Source organism: Struthio camelus, chromosome 2 (assembly GCF_040807025.1).
Source record: "Struthio camelus isolate bStrCam1 chromosome 2, bStrCam1.hap1, whole genome shotgun sequence".
Lineage (NCBI taxonomy): Eukaryota > Metazoa > Chordata > Aves > Struthioniformes > Struthionidae > Struthio > Struthio camelus.
In genome coordinates this window covers 156,848,841-156,864,728 of record NC_090943.1, presented here as the reverse complement: position 1 = coordinate 156,864,728, position 15,888 = coordinate 156,848,841, and the positions used below count along the sequence as shown (strand labels likewise).

At 38.8% G+C, this 15,888-nt stretch overlaps 1 protein-coding gene across 8 annotated transcripts in view; it reads left to right on the top strand.

The window, feature by feature from the left end:
• Nucleotides 1-15,888, top strand: part of TRPS1 (transcriptional repressor GATA binding 1) — a 223,171-nt gene that overhangs the window by 51,702 nt on the left and 155,581 nt on the right. For 6 of the 8 annotated variants that reach the window (XM_068933142.1, XM_068933147.1, XM_068933143.1 and 3 more), the window contains 2 exons: nt 4,388-5,517; nt 13,430-14,033. In XM_068933142.1, coding sequence (XP_068789243.1) covers nt 4,388-5,517; nt 13,430-14,033 — 1,734 coding nt within the window. The remainder of the gene's footprint in view (nt 1-4,387; nt 5,518-13,429; nt 14,034-15,888) is intronic. The other 2 variants (XM_068933148.1, XM_068933149.1) reach the window with 1 other exon arrangement.

Here is a 15,888-nt window from a genome sequence, read left to right as displayed (position 1 = left end):
ATTCAGATTTATCTGTTGGAAACATATAGTGCAATTATGCTACTTTGTTGAAGTACTTGCCAACATACTGTAGAAAGTACATTTTGAAATGTTGTCAATTATCCTGTTATCTTTTCGCCTCTTTCTGGCTATTTTTAGAAATGTGTGCGTGTGAGGAGATAGTTTAGTTGTATTAAGACATGAACTTCTGTCCCTGTGGTAATTTTAGTCCTGGTCTTTTGGATTTTGATAATTTTCCCCATTAATGAATGAAATTAAAAATTAGAGGCTTGAGTTTCAGGAAGTCTTATTGTGAAATATATTTCAGTTTAATCTCAAATGGAGACATGGCTTTGAAGAGCGATTTTTGAAGAATGCTAGTACAACCAGCTAATGCAGAACCTATTCTAATAGCTGTGCTTTTCCTCTACAGCATAATAATTGATCCATGTATATATAATAAAGGGAAAGATTTGGGAAGATGCTGTATGAGGAATGCATAAAACCCTGTTCTCTTCCCTGCCTGTCTTCCCCCTCAAAAAAAAAAAAGGTTATTCATGTCCTCCTTCATGAAATCCTCTCATCCCAAATGGAGAGGAAAATTAGTGTGGATCACGGCATTATAAATTCCCATTATCACATTTGCATCAATGAACTTATCATGCCCAACTCTGTAACAGTGTTTACACGGTGAATGACATATTGGCTACTGATCTTACCAGAACAACTATTTTTGTGATTTTTTTTCCATGAAAGTATCTTATTCTTAAAGAGATTTATGTATTCTTTATACCACCTATATCACAATGATTGAGGTACTGCAGGAATAAGTGATTATCCCAAGGTCTCACAAGAAAACGGCAGTGAAGGAAAAAAACTAAATCAAATCTCCCCGGTCCCTACGAATGTCCTATGTTGAGTTCCCTTTAAAAAGACAATCATGAAGATAAATTTTCTCTTGTGATTATTGAAGGAGCCATTTATCTATAGGTATCCTTATGTTTCCAATCCGGTCTATACGTGTACATCCGAGTGCCACCAGTTATATGAAAGGGAACTTAGAGATTCTCAGCTTTAATAGAATTGCAGAGTTTTAGCATTGCTTTTGTTTTCTTCTTTCTGATTTGTGTTAGGGAAGAGCATCTACATAAGAAGATATAACTATGAGAGCAGAGCGGAGGACTAGGTTTTGCTTAGATCAAAATAAAATGTGGGAGTAAACACTTGAAGCTAACACCTCTGGTATCTTGAAGAAATGTGGATATTGATTTCTAGGGTATATATATTTCTTTTCCCGCTTTCTCCTTCTTTCTCTCCTTTATTTTTTTCTCTTTCTGGGGAAGGTAATAGAAAGTGAGAGAGTAATGACAACTACATACCAATGAAGGAGTTTGGTGCTCGTTCACAGAGATATGATACGTAACTGAAAATTCTGAAAGTCAAGCCAAGATTTGAGTAGAATGCATGAATCCAAACAGTTCTGCAGATGTGTAGGCTTCACCCAAATATTGCTGGCTGAAAGGTGAAGAAGCTTCAGTTTATACCTCTACTATTTTCCTTCAAGTGCTTCTCCTAACCGCTCTGCGTGGAAGCCAATTTCTTTAGTTCTCTTGCTCTTTAGTTTAGCCATGGCTTTTGAGCGTAATAACACTAAGATGACCCTATATTACCTTTCATGTACATGATTTCCTGATAGGATATATAATTTTGAATCGTGGCAGGGTACTCAGGGAAGTGCAACCTGATAGTTGATAATCAGTTCCGTTCCAGTGATTTAAAGATTGTGTTTTTCCCCCTCTATTGCAACTGGACAACAGAAATAAAGTGTAAATACTTAGTTCTACTTCATCCTCTTCAAATGCAGAGAAGGAGGTGTTAGCATGGGACACAAATTTGCTATGTAGGCCACTAAGCAGGATTAACAAAAGTTACTGAAATATTGTAATTTACAGTTAGTTCATTGTATAATAATGCTAGTATTAGTGTTTCTCCAGTGTTCAGAACTCAATTCTTTCAGAAATTCCAGTGTTCAGAGTAATCAGCAGTGAACAGCAGCTGAAATTGACACTCTCAATTTTAAGAAGTGTCTACAAACTGTCTACAAAACAGGTTTGTTATCTGTATGCTCTGTGAATGGATGCCTAAGAATAATGGGCGTATTTACTCATTAGAACCACTTAGAGGGAAAGCATTTGGGCTAGTTTATAAAGCAAACCTAAGTAAGTAACTAAATGAGCAAAACCAGATCCCTCACAACTTAGGAAATCCCACGGTAAGCTGCCGTTATTTTCTCTTTCCATCAATGCTTTTTTTATGTTATCTTTTGACACCAGTGAGACTTTGAACATTGAATTAATAGAGTGGATGGAGACCTCGTATGCCAGACACTATGGAGCGAGCCCAAATCCCACTATTGTCAGTGAATCAGGCTCGGTATGGTTTTTTCTCCAGTTCTTGCTACCTATAAAATGAATGAAACATTCTGCTGTTCAGAAGATCTATTAAAACATTCCTCTTGCAGAAGGCCTCTTCAAATCTTGATATAACTTAGTGTAACAAAACTTGATATTCATGGCTTGATACCAGAACTTGGAGTTCCAGTTGCAGTGTAAATGTTACTGCAGTTAAATCTTAGTTATTTGGCTGTTGAAATTTGTTTTCTAAACAAATAGAAATCAATTTTCAGTTTATTAGAGTGAAAAAAAAGTTTCATCCAGCTTATGGGAATTGTATTTTCTTTTAAAAAAGGATCAGAGGCTGAAAAGCAGCTCATTATATCGTGGTTTAGCTGTGCATTGACTCACAATGCATGCTCAGTGCTGATGGCACACAAAGTCTAGCATCTCATTCTCCAAACTAAATGGCTAAAAGGCATTTGTATTATATGCATTTAAAAATGTTTACATTTCATGCTCTCTATATGTCTGAGTCTTTCCGTATGGTGGGATACTGAATGAGCAGTGATCACATGCTTTCTTTGTGGCACAGCTGTTGAGGAGGAGAAGAAAATAATTACACCATTTGCCTAACGCATTACAACTGAATCCTGAAGAAATGTGCTTGTTTGTTGGGAGAATGAAAATCTAACCCCTTGTGGAAATTTTATATTCCCTGTAAGGCATCTCTTGGACATAAAAATTGAGAACATGGCACAAGGAAGCTTCCACCCATGTTTTTGATACGGTGCAGTAGACTGGCTGATGGCAAAGGCGTAGGCGGCCATTGAATTTTGGATGAGAAGAGGAGTGACTTTCTGGATGCTGTACAGTTTTATTAATTTTTAGAAGGATAGCAGCGGTGACGTTTTTGTCAGGAGATTCTTTTTTTGGCCACCAAACCGGTTGTACAGGGGCAGCAAATCTCGCTCTGATGTCAGCGGGCAGGTGTGGTGCACTCCTGGGAAGGGCCGGCCGGCCTGCTCGGAGAACACCCGTTTTAATAACATAAGCCCTGGAAGCCTCTCTTCCTTCCTGCAGACCAGTCTGCTCCTAAATCATGAGAACGGCGACGTAGACCTACCTTTTTTTTTTTTTCTTTTTAATTAGTGATGTCAGGGACTTGGGTGTGGTAGGCTGCTTTGCCACATGCCGTTTTTCTACTGTAGTTTTTCCGTCCTCGTTTTACTAAATGTGTATGAGAGGAAAAGAAGATTTCCTTGGAGAATGTTTGCGCTGAGTAATCTGTGAGAAAACCGCCTTTCATTTCAGACATCGGCCACTGAAGTTTTATTAAAAAGAGTCCTGGCGGATACTGGATACTCTTATAAGAATGTCCTTTGCAAGAACTGGTTGTACTCCGACCCAGCAAACTGCAGTCACCTTTTTAAAGTCAAAATTTTTTTGCTCATATTTAGAAAGCAAGTCTCTTGGGCTGTTAAGCTTGCATACCATTACAACACGTTAAGTGAATTCACAGAAAAAGAGAGAACTCCCATTCTTTATTCTTCACCAGGTATATTTTTATATATGTATATGTATATCCCAGCAAAGTCTCCCATCAGAGGGTTCAAGGCTTCAAGGCTTTGGGAAGTGATCATTGGATCTTCTGCCAATAACATAATTTAGTGATTTAGTGAAGGAAGGAATCGTCCTATTAGTGAATTCTGGGTTCAGATCACGTTGCCGATGTGTACCTCACTTTCCCCAAATAGGAATATTTAATATTCTTATGGACTATCTATTCAACTTTGTGAAACATTTCAAAATCTTCAGCAACAAGTGCTGAATGAGTGAGGGTATAGCTGTCATGTCTTACTGCATTAGTACAAATGTACAAATGGAAATGCTGGTGGTGGTGGTGTAATGAAAGAGGCTTATGAATTAACTGCTCTTTATTTCTCTTCGTTTTTTTTCTTCCTATTTGAATAAATCTGAAGCGGAGCTAAAAGGACCTTATTCTTTATTCACAGGTTACTTTAGGTGGAACCTTTATTGGCATTGGGCGGAAAACTCCAGATTGCCAAGGCAACACCAAGTACTTCCGCTGCAAATTCTGCAATTTCACCTACATGGGCAACTCGTCCACTGAACTAGAGCAACACTTCTTACAGACTCACCCAAACAAAATGAAAGCAGCCCTTCCCTCCTCTGATTCTGGTAAAACTTCAGAGAAAAACTCCAATAAATCCAGTCCTACTCTTCGACCATGTGATTCTGGAGACTTGGGGAAGTGGCAAGACAGAATCACTGTAAAAGCAGGAGATGATACACCTGTTGGATATTCGGTGCCCATCAAGCCAATAGATTCCTCTAGACAAAACGGTACCGATACAACCAGTTACTACTGGTGTAAATTTTGCAGTTTCAGCTGTGAATCGTCCAGCTCATTGAAACTCTTAGAACATTACAGCAAACAGCATGGGGGAAATCAGTCAGGAAGCCTGCACCCAGATCTGAACGATAAGCTTTCTAGGGGATCTGTCATTAACCAGAGTGATCTAGCCAAAAATGCAGATGGGGAGTTAGTGACAAAGACAGAAAAGGGTGCAAGCGTGGCAAAAAAGAAAGACTTGACTAGCAAAGGAGCAGAGGACAGCATGGTGACAAGCTACAACTGTCAGTTCTGTGACTTTAGGTACTCAAAGAGCCATGGCCCAGATGTAATAGTGGTGGGCCCACTTCTCCGTCACTATCAGCAGCTCCACAACATTCATAAATGTACCATTAAGCACTGTCAGTTCTGTCCCCGAGGCCTCTGCAGCCCAGAAAAGCACCTTGGAGAAATTACTTATCCGTTTGCTTGCCGAAAAAGTAATTGTTCCCACTGTGCTCTCTTGCTTTTGCACCTGTCTCCAGGGGTGACAGGAAGCTCTAGAGTCAAACACCAGTGCCATCAGTGCTCATTCTCCACTCCTGACGTAGATGTTCTCCTGCTGCATTATGAGAATGCCCACGAAGCCCAGGCATCTGAAGTCAAACAAGAAACAAATACCCTGCAGGGAACCGAGGGGCCGCTGACTCTTAAAGAGAACAAAGAACACTCATGTACCAAATGTGACTTTACCACCCAGGTGGAAGAAGAGATTTCCCGACACTACAGGTACAGTGCCGTTTAAAATGGTTAATAGTAGAAACCTAAACAAACAGCCCCCCCTTCATTCCTTACTTAAACGTTGCTGTTCCCTAAACACTGAAGAAACTGGAAATCAAAATAGGAATACATATAGACATGAATCTTTATAGCTACCGTCCAATCCAGTATCCACTTTGTGTTGGAGAAACACCAGCTAAGTCAGTGGATTTAACTCTACATGGAAACCTGTGCAGAGATGAGGGGAATTTGGATTTATGTGCAGATGTTGCCGTTCTAGCATATTTGAGGTTTGGTCTGCTATTTTCCACCTAGACTCTTCTAGGTACTATTTTAATGTAGGTTTTTTTTACCAGAAAGCTGGCATCTGCATTCATGAGGGGAACACAAATGAGCTTACTTTCCAAGATAGAGTAGGAATCCTTTCATGTACTCTGTAACAGTGCTATGTTCAGTGTACTACCTTTTTGTAGTATTTTCCATGCCCGAGTCCAGTCCAGCAAAGCAATAATTAGTTTAAGAGCATTCCACTGCTGTTTTGGTGTTGGTTGCACACTGGGAGCAGATACTCTTTTGTCTGTTGATGTCATCCTCCAAGATCCTTTTGCAGATGATTATTTTTGCCTTGGTAGTTTACAGTGTCATTCTATTTATTTTAAATGCTAATATTCCTATTTGGAGGTGGACTAAGCCAGTCTCCTGACTCAGTCTGACACAATGTCATGACGGCAGCCAACTCCCTGTTAAACTTCTTGGGTCAGTTCCTTTGCTTTTGTAAACTGGCAGTCCAGTTCACATCGGAGGAGGATCTGGCTTTTGGACTTCATAAAGACCAACAGTTATGTACTGCTGCAAAAGTGGTGTTAAATATTAGAAAATCATGCTGAATATGTTAATAGTTAAGACTAATGCGTCAACAGCAACAGAAAACTCGATATCTATCTCATCTAAAAGATGAAGAAGCCAGCTAGCATGAAGACAAAAGAAGATGCATTTTCAAAGCTAACGCTTTGTTAAAAGCACAAGAAACTGTGCCACATTTAATAGATTCCAAGACATCCAAAATTAACAAAGGCAGACTGCGGCATGATACTTTAATAGAGATTAAAGCTGGGGGCATCCAAATGTTGCCCAACAGAGGGCTACATTGGCAAAGTATCAGGAGTCTATTAAAAAAAAAAAAAAAGCGTCAGATTGCTCATCTTTAATTTGGAGCTAGAGCCCACGGAGGATTCAGGTCCCAGCATGCAGTGCCCCATTTTTGATCCAAGTGGGCCTCAGGGATGTTGTGCGGATTAATTAGTTAATGTTTGTAAACTGCTTTGAAGATGAAAAGTGGTATCTAAGTTCCAAGCATTATTACAGCAGCTTTGAGCCATGTTGTAGAACTCCATAGGCAGCACTTTGTCGGCCGCTGGGGCACGGCACAATCTTTTTTTAGTGGTTAAATAACTGGAGGACTGAAATGGCTCCTTGACTGAAAAACACTTTTAGTTTGCTGCAGCTGGTAATTTAAGTTTTAACAAGCACGCCTAGTTAAAATCCTTTCTCCCAAGAAAAGGAGAAGCCACAACATTCAAAGCTAAGTACCATAGGTTGGATACCTTATAACAGTAGTTTCTTTTCCAAAGTGTTTAGCACCTAACAGCTCTCACAGTTGTCAAAGGGAATTGCTATGTGGTGTGCACTTTTGAAAAGGAGGAGGTGCATTTAATCATTTGAATCTAAATTTGTTTGTTTAAAATTAAGCTATTCTGTTTAAGACACCTGGACAATATATTTTTAAGCTTTCAGACTACCACGTTATTGAGTACTCTGAGGATGCCGTGTAATTAAGGCAAAGTACAAAATCCCCAGAACTGCCACCTTCTTTCCCCATCCTACCTTAGTGCTTCCCCTGCTTTTTAATTTGAGTTTTGTTTTCTTTCTGTGTGCTTTTTTCCCCCATTTTACACCTTCTTTGAAATCACAGCATTTAGTTAGTTCAATTTTTGGTAGATACTTTGTCACAGCAAACATCTGGGAAGTTTTCCTTTCCTATGCCTAACATATTCCTTAGTTTTCACTGTGTCAAACCGAAACAAAGGGGGAGAGAGACTTTTTTGGCACTAGAGCTTCTGTTTTTATTATTATCTGGTCTTTTTTTACAGAAGCTATGCCTTAGTCTTGCGTTTCCTTTCCCTTTCTGTATACTATGAAATAAGTATACAGAGTAGTTCGGATTTTAAAAAGCAGAACTTCTGTATAGTAGCAGTATTTGGGAGTTGTTATAGGACGTAGAAATGTTCTGATGTGGAGAACAGCCAGTCAGCTCACATCCTACCTGGCCTTCTCTATGTCTTCGTCAAGCAGGGTTTATCCCAATAAAGCTGCTGTGCCACACTGTTCTATATTTCTAATGTGTTTTAAATGATATCTATGTGTTTAACTGTAAAAACATGCAGCCTATCAAACTGCAAACATAGATATATGATAGTTTTATTCTCCATTCTGCTATTGTGGGGAAAGAGAGTTTTCCAAACTGGGTGCTGCCAGTTGATATACCGAGGAGCTAAACACATTTCAATGGCAAACATGGCATTAAGTATTAAAGCAATGGCAGGAAGTTTTCTGCCATGCACATATTTAAATTTACCCTTGATAGTCCGTGAGTGTCAGAGCTTGCTTTAGATGCTACTTATAGATTTGTGTTTTAGTCTGCATTTTTGATTATTTTCTTTTTTGAGTCATATACGAGCAGTGTACTTAATTTATTTTCCTCTTATTTTGTTTTCTTTCGGCTCTGCACCCGCAATTTCAATTTCTCTGAAAAAAATAAAAATTCTAAAAAATTCTTCTCTAGCCTTACTCCCTTGCAGCCTTGTATTGGGTACAGTATTAGAATTTGCAAAAGTGATTCTTTTTAAGTTTTCTGCCTTCAGAAATGTATATTTACCTGTAATGCTCATTCAGAATTTCCTTGACATGATTATCTGAGAGCTATTCAGTTAAATTTGAAGTTAATGAATCATATTGCACTTGAGTTTTCTTGTAAAAAAAATCAGACTAAAATGTGCTTACTCAAATAAACCCTCAGACCGTTTATTGGCCTACATCTTCTCCTAATTCTGCTACTACTCATTTTCTGTTATACTTCTGCGGAGTCAAGTATTCTCCATGTTCATGGTGAAGTTTAGTTCTTCTTCAAAGCTATTTGTTATTCTGATGAACTGAAAGGTGCCAACATTTGTAAGTAAAAGAAAAATCATACTGAGTAACAGGAAATTTTGCATGTCGGATCACTCATTCTAGAGATAATACATTTTTAAAATTTTCATCTTTTTAATTAAAACTGAAAGGGGCTTTTTGCAGAAGGATGTTTTTATTTCAGAGTTTTCCTAAGATGTGGGAAAATGATTCATGTTTTTTATATTTGGAAATATTAGAACGTTTAATGAAAATCCTTATTTGTCAAAAAAGACCTTGACAGAAAGCATTTGGTCAGTGCTAGCAGAAATAAAAAATGATATGTGGAAAAATGCCCCAAAGAATGTTGCAAAAACAGGTGAGGTAATGACTCTGTGTTATTAATCAAACAATTGCAAAACATAAAAAGAAAAATAAAAAGACTCAAAAACGCAATACAACCTTTAGCAGTTGCAGGAGACTTTGTCTAAGAAACAGAAATGATTTTGAAAACACAGATGACAATAATTGCATGTGATTCTCTTTCAGAAGAGTTAAACAAAATTCTTTACCTAGAAAAAAGGGCTTATTTTCCAGGCGAGGAGTAAAAATGCACTAATGCAGTTGGGCCAGCAAGTTGGATTTGTAAATACGTAGCTTGCGATGAAGGCACCTCGCCGCCCTGAGGACCTTTTCCGTCCTCCTGACGCCTGAATTCCCAGCTCTGACCATGGTTGCTCTTGCTGGTGGCTCGTGCTCTCCTTTCATCTCCGCCTTGCTCTCTGCTCTGCCCCTTCTCCTCCCCTTTCTGTTCCTCCGCTGAATCTTCTTGCTTCTTTGCTCTCTCTTTTTTCTCCTAAAGATTTTTCCTCTCCCCACAAGCCTGAATGTGCCACCCATCCAAAAGCAAGCTGTCTTACAAGCATGTGTTTTCATTAGAAATATTAGTAATTATTATATTCGCAATGAAATTACGCACATACAAAAAAAAAAAAAAAAACAGGTAGTAATATGACAGCCGTACCTTTAGCCGGAATATTTTCTGTGCCCTAAAGCAGAGGAATATCTTCAGGTAATTTTTTTTTTTTTTTTTGATTAATAACCTGTTTTGTAGAGGTGGGTGTTTTGTAATACTTCAGACTAGTTAGAAGTTTGTCAACAAGACTTAATTAACAATTGGCTAGTGTCAAGAGTATCGCAGACTAATAGAAATTTCAAGTAAAGAACATTAAATCCATCAAAAAAAGACATCTAATCTCTCCAGCTTTAAGCTTTTGCAAGGCAAAATCCTTATAGCACCTAACTTGAGTACATCTGAGTACAAGTAAATAGCGACAGGATATTATTAAGTTGTCAGAATGTAGCAAAACAGCAAAAGTTTGGCCAGAATTCTTTGACATTTAATCTTGCGACTGGGCCATAAATGTTTTAATGTCCACAAATAATCAGGTCTTGGGTTTATTTTGTAGTGATAATAATAATACTAAATGACATCCATGAATGGTATGACATTACCTTCCTAAAGTGAAATTAAAATAATACAAATTTATGGCTTGAACCCGCTCTTATCTTGTTCCAATAGTATATCAGCAAGGTCATAAAAGGGAGAAGGCTCCTTGCTTCTTCAATTACATCACTTGTGTCCATAGTTAGATTTTGCTTGAACACCTCTCATTTGAACATTAATCAGCTGTATACCAATACAATATACTGTGTATACCAGAAGAGCTCAAAGTTTCAGATGGTCTAACAACCATGGTCTAACTAAACTGTAACTTCAAGGTAATGCACAAGAGTCCTTATTGTGTATCATGCAAATCAGAATTTTTAAAATCCTGCTGTTTAGCTTCGGAGAGTTCTGTACATAACCTCAGTGGAATTTGTGCCTTTAGAAACAGGTGTTAGATTTAAATTTTGTATAAAAAAAAATAAAACATTGCCAACTTATTCTTTGATTGCAGTCAGATTGGGGTGAAAAAATCAGAGATGAAAACATATTTCTTTTTATGTCTTGTTCTGGGAAAAAAATAATAGTTTCCAATTTTTTTAAAGTTCACTAATAAATGGTTATTATTATTATTTTCTGAAATGGCCTACTTTTTCAGATTTGAGATTGTGACTTATATTGGACAGTTCCAAACTTTAACTTGCTCTTCAAGCTTTTGGAAAGAACCAGGATACAGGACAAACCTGTGTGAATTATGAAAATCTATAACATTAACATTGAGGATTAATTTTTTATGCATACCAGAAAAGTGCTTGTCCTAAGCAAAAAGCCTATCTGGTTACTAACTGTCTAAATCAATCCTGGTCTTTCCCACATGGTGGGAGTTCCTATCACAATTTCATAGACAAACTAAGAAATGTTTATACTTGTTGAGTAAATTATGAATAATTTAAAATAATAAACGTTTAAAGTAATAAAAGCATTTTTACCTGGGCCCCTGCCATGGAGTTAAAACTGTATCTAGACTATATATCTTTTATTTATGTCCTCATAAGTATGGTACATACCACTCCTGATCAAAAGCATTTAGCCAGCATGTAAAAAAAGAAAAAAAAAAAAAGAGGCAAGTTAGGCAGAAAAAAATCAGCTGTTTGAAGGTGTGATATCTGTTGATGTGAGCCAAGTTAGAAAAGGGGGTTAGCCATTCAAATAGCCAAGTTAAACAAGAGACACTTAGGGCTAAGTAGCCTCCCAAAGGATTGATAAACTTTCACACAGGGAGTGTATGGGGTTGAACCATTAGCCCCAAATGGTGTCTTGTTTAACTTGGCTTTTAAGATAACTACCCCCTGTCTAACTTGGACTTCCCTGATGATATCCCACCTTTATATGGCTGACCCTCTTTATAACTTGGCTTTTTGTATTTGTAAAATGGTTTTGATCAGATAGCACTCTCTCTTTTTTTGGTTCAGAGGAGAATCAAGCTGCAAGAATTAAGTTGCAAGAGAGAATTTATTAGTGTCGCATTGAGAGACAAGCTGATTTTAATAAAAAGCAATTGTAGAATGAAAAAAGGAACACAGCCAGAACAGGATTTTAACCCACCGCTTTCTCTCCCACAAGTAGGTTTTGTTGCCATGAGGCTACATGGAGAATAGCTGACTCTTTTTTTTGCGTAACTGAATGAGCCCATCTAGTCCCTTAAAACGAACATAAATGCTGAAAATGACAAAAAGAAAACCGATACTACACAAGGGCTAGAAGGCTTGAATTTGAAAGTGTGCTCATGTCTGCATGCTGACACTACTGCAAAAAAATCAGACAATGTAAATAACATATGGTTTGTTTTTTCAACAAAAGGAAAGAAGGAAGACAAGGCTTTTCTGCGAAGTTTGGCAAGTTGTCCCTGCTAAACTCTCCTAGTTAAAAAGGGACATTTTGTATATCATTCCAGTTACACAGATGCACTGAGAGCCAAATCCTGCTCTTACTGAAGTCAGCGGGAGTTTTGCCATTGACTTCGCTGAGACTCGGGTTCGGCCTCCAGAGAATTAATTCTAACGATCGGAGTTGTCAGGGCAGTAACAAATTTCTCATACAAGTTTTGTCCTGTGTGGATAGTCAAAAGCTGGGGTTTTTTTTCAGCTTGGCTGGAGGCACCGTTGTGACGGCGAGCGCGCGGGGTGTGGGTGCGTGAGGGCACCTGGAGGGAGCAGCTCTTGCAGCTTCCTGTGCGTCGCGGTGCAGGGCAGGGGGACCAGGTGCGGCGCGCCTCGGGGCCATGCCTGGCGCGGCGGGCCCGGGCCCGGGCCCTGGTCCTGGTCGCGGCCTCGGACCGCTGCCGTGCCATAAACAAGTAGGCATAGTAACGTTATATAGCTCATAAAAAGTGCGCTGTTGCTACGATGGATGCAGTAAACGCGCAATATGTTGTTCTAATGTAGCAACATGTGCTTTGCATAATTCAGTAACGCAGCACTTCATATAGGCCTGCAGAGCGAGAACGGGACGGCGCGCTGCTCCACGCTCTGCCACAGGTTTTAGCAGGCTGCATCGCAGCTCCCTTGTTCTTTTGCCTGTCGCGCTCCACCCAAACACTTCTGTATTGGACAGGAAAATGCAGTTTGTAATGTCACAGCCAGCTATTTTGTTTTTTCTTCAGAGCAGCATCCTTAAAATTGTGTTAAAATGTCCACAGAGAGCAAACAGGTGTTGTTTCTTGTTTAAAACCTGCTGTCCTCTGGTGTGTTCTTGCCTGTAAGTGAACCTGAGCACCACTCAGATTTGCCTCTATCAATTGAATGTATATGCAACTGGTGGAAAACAAAGCAATTTTTTAAGCTTTGGAACTTTCTAACATAGATTTAAGTTACAAAGTGTTTTTATACAAAGAAATGTATATATCCTCTTCTAAATTTTTAATTTTTGTTGGAAAAAAATGAGTGAGTTACACCACAGTGAAAAGTGAAAAGCGCATTGCTGCCTACTGAAGAGGAAAAATGATACAAAATCCCAATGAAAATTATATGAAATTCAGAAGGAAGAAGTGGAGTATGAATGAGCAATAGGAGATTGTTACAATGCACGGAGAGGGGGGAAAAAACCGCAACAGTTGTACTAGCAGCAGGATTTTTGCTGTATGTATTGTATAAGACAACAAAGTAAATCTGCATCCATTATTTAGTGTGAATCATACTGTAAATCCAATTCATTTTCTTTTGCTTGTGCGTCTCGGTAGGTAAAATTACCGAGAGAGGGAAGGGTGAGGGGAGATTCTTAACATTAATAGGGACTCTCATGTTCTTCCAGGAGAGTACATAACTGCTACAAATGCCGTCAATGCAGCTTCACGGCTGTTGACACTCAGTCACTACTCGAGCACTTCAACACTGTGCACTGTCAGGAGATGGACGTCACTACGGCCAACGGGGAGGACGGCCACGGCGTTTCGTCCATCAAGGAGGAGCCAAAAATCGACCTCAAGGTCTACAGTCTCATTAACCCGGACCCCAAAATGGGGGAGCCCCTATCTGACAGCATAGTGAAGAGGGAGAAGATAGAAGAGAAGGAAGTGCTGAAGGACAAAGGTTGGACTGATAGCCCCAGCGATGATCTTCGCAGCGTGCCCTGGAGGGGAACGGACATGTTGAGGGGGAGCCCGTCATATACACAAACGAGTTTAGGCTTATTGACCCCAGTGTCCGTTGGCCAAGAGCAGCCAAAGCCGTTACGGGATAGTCCAAACGTCGAAGCGGCCCATCTGGCGCGGCCCATGTATGGCTTGGCTGTGGAGAGCAAGGGCTTCCTGCCGGGGGTGGCAGCCGGAGCAGCGGAGAAGGCCGGGCAGCTCGCGCAGCAGTACCCGGGATCCGGCGACAGCAAGTCGAAGGATGAATCCCAGTCCTTATTACGGGTAGGAAGTTCTCTTTTTTCGCTTTTTCTGACGTTGCGTTTAATTAAGCATGCAAGCGATTTCTTCGGTTCCAGTGTGATGATTTTTCCGATGCTTGGCTGGGGGTGGGGGAGAAATTGAGGAAAAACTCAAAAGATTCAAACTACTAGAGCTAAATTGGCAGGTAAATGTTCCAAAGTGTTTGCATAAAACATTGTATATATTGATGCAGTATTAGTAAGCAAGTGCTTTTGCTTTTGCTATTTAGCTCTGATTGAATTTTGTTTAATCATTCCTGCTAATTGTGCAGGTTGATGATGCATTTGAAGAAAGAAGGGTTAGAACCCCAGAAGGCTGCACATCTGTTATATTAAAACAGCTAATCACCTCTTAAATTTTGAGGTGGTGTGACAGTTCACACTTAAGCAAGATTTTGCATTATTAAATATCTAAGAATATGAAACCTGACTCAAATATTAATAAAAAGTAACCTCTTTTGCAAAGCAGCGTAATTACATATACATTTTGACACTTGTCTGGTTGCCTTGGAAGCACAAAAAAAAGAGAGAAAGGGAAGGAACTTGGGTTATAAGAAAGAAAGAATATTGATTGTACCAAATAATTCCTTTTCTTTGTGTAGTTAAAAAAAAAAGCTATGTATAAAGATCTTCCGCTTCACTTCAGGTATATTTTTTCCACTGCAGGGAAATCTAAGGTTAGAAGAGCTCTCAAATTCTGAGGAGCTGAACAGGCAGAAAAATAAGTGCTTTTCTCCTTGAGTCCTCAGTGTATTTTTCAAGGGGCTGCTCCCTGTAGTGGTCAGTCTGCAGACAAACTTCACTAGATTGAAAGTGATGATGGGCTCGTTTCTTTATCATCTTCTATAAGAACATATATAACTATAACAGCCGTTTCTGTAAAAGTGAACAACATGTCAGAAGAGTACAAAAGTCAAAATAAGTGTTTTATTCCATGGTCTGCTAAGATTATATATCTCTCTCTGTATACATATATAAATCTCATGAGATCTTTTAGAACAAAGTCAGCAGTGGTAAAAATATTGCAGTTATTCTAAGTGTAAAACATGTCTCTGTCCCTTAAAGTGTGCATGCAATTTAAGGGGACCATGGTCCTTTGTGCCCTGCAGGCCATGAAGAGTTACTGATGTCAGCTTTTAGCTGTATGAAAAGTTATGGCAGGTTCTCTACTGCCGATTTGTGTGTGTGCCCGTTGTGCACGCCAGTTTTATATTTTTCTCCTCCATTAAAAATATAAATATAAATATATATATATATATAATGCAAATATATATATTGTTTATATATATATATATATATATATATATTCATATATCTGACTGGCAGTGGAATTCATGCTGTATACACAGCACTAGTTACATCTCACACAGTTCCTGTAGTGGGTCTTAGCAGCTCAAAGGCCAGAGGAGCCATTTATATTTTGAGATATCAGAACAGAAGTAAATTTCATTCATTTTTTTGAAATTTTTCTATTATAGAAAGAATAAATAAAAACAAGTAAACAAAAATCTGCAAAGGGGCTGGATAGTATGAAGAGTCACCTTTATAAAGATCTAAATTTACTTCATTGGCTAGAGCCTAGAACCTTAGTAATATAATGGTTTCATTTTACTAGTTATCTTTTTTAGCCATTGGTGAATGAAAACGGCGAGAGTGTATTTGTGGGCTACCTTTTATGCCCTTCTTTAAAATATGTGCAAATACTTTTCTGATGTCTCTGTATAAAAACGCTAATGTGTTTGTTTTCCGGTCAGTATTTTGATTACTTAGTGGATTTTCAGAAATATGAAGTACCTATAAGTCCTGTAGTTTTCTCAAAAAAAAAGGTCTTACTTTGG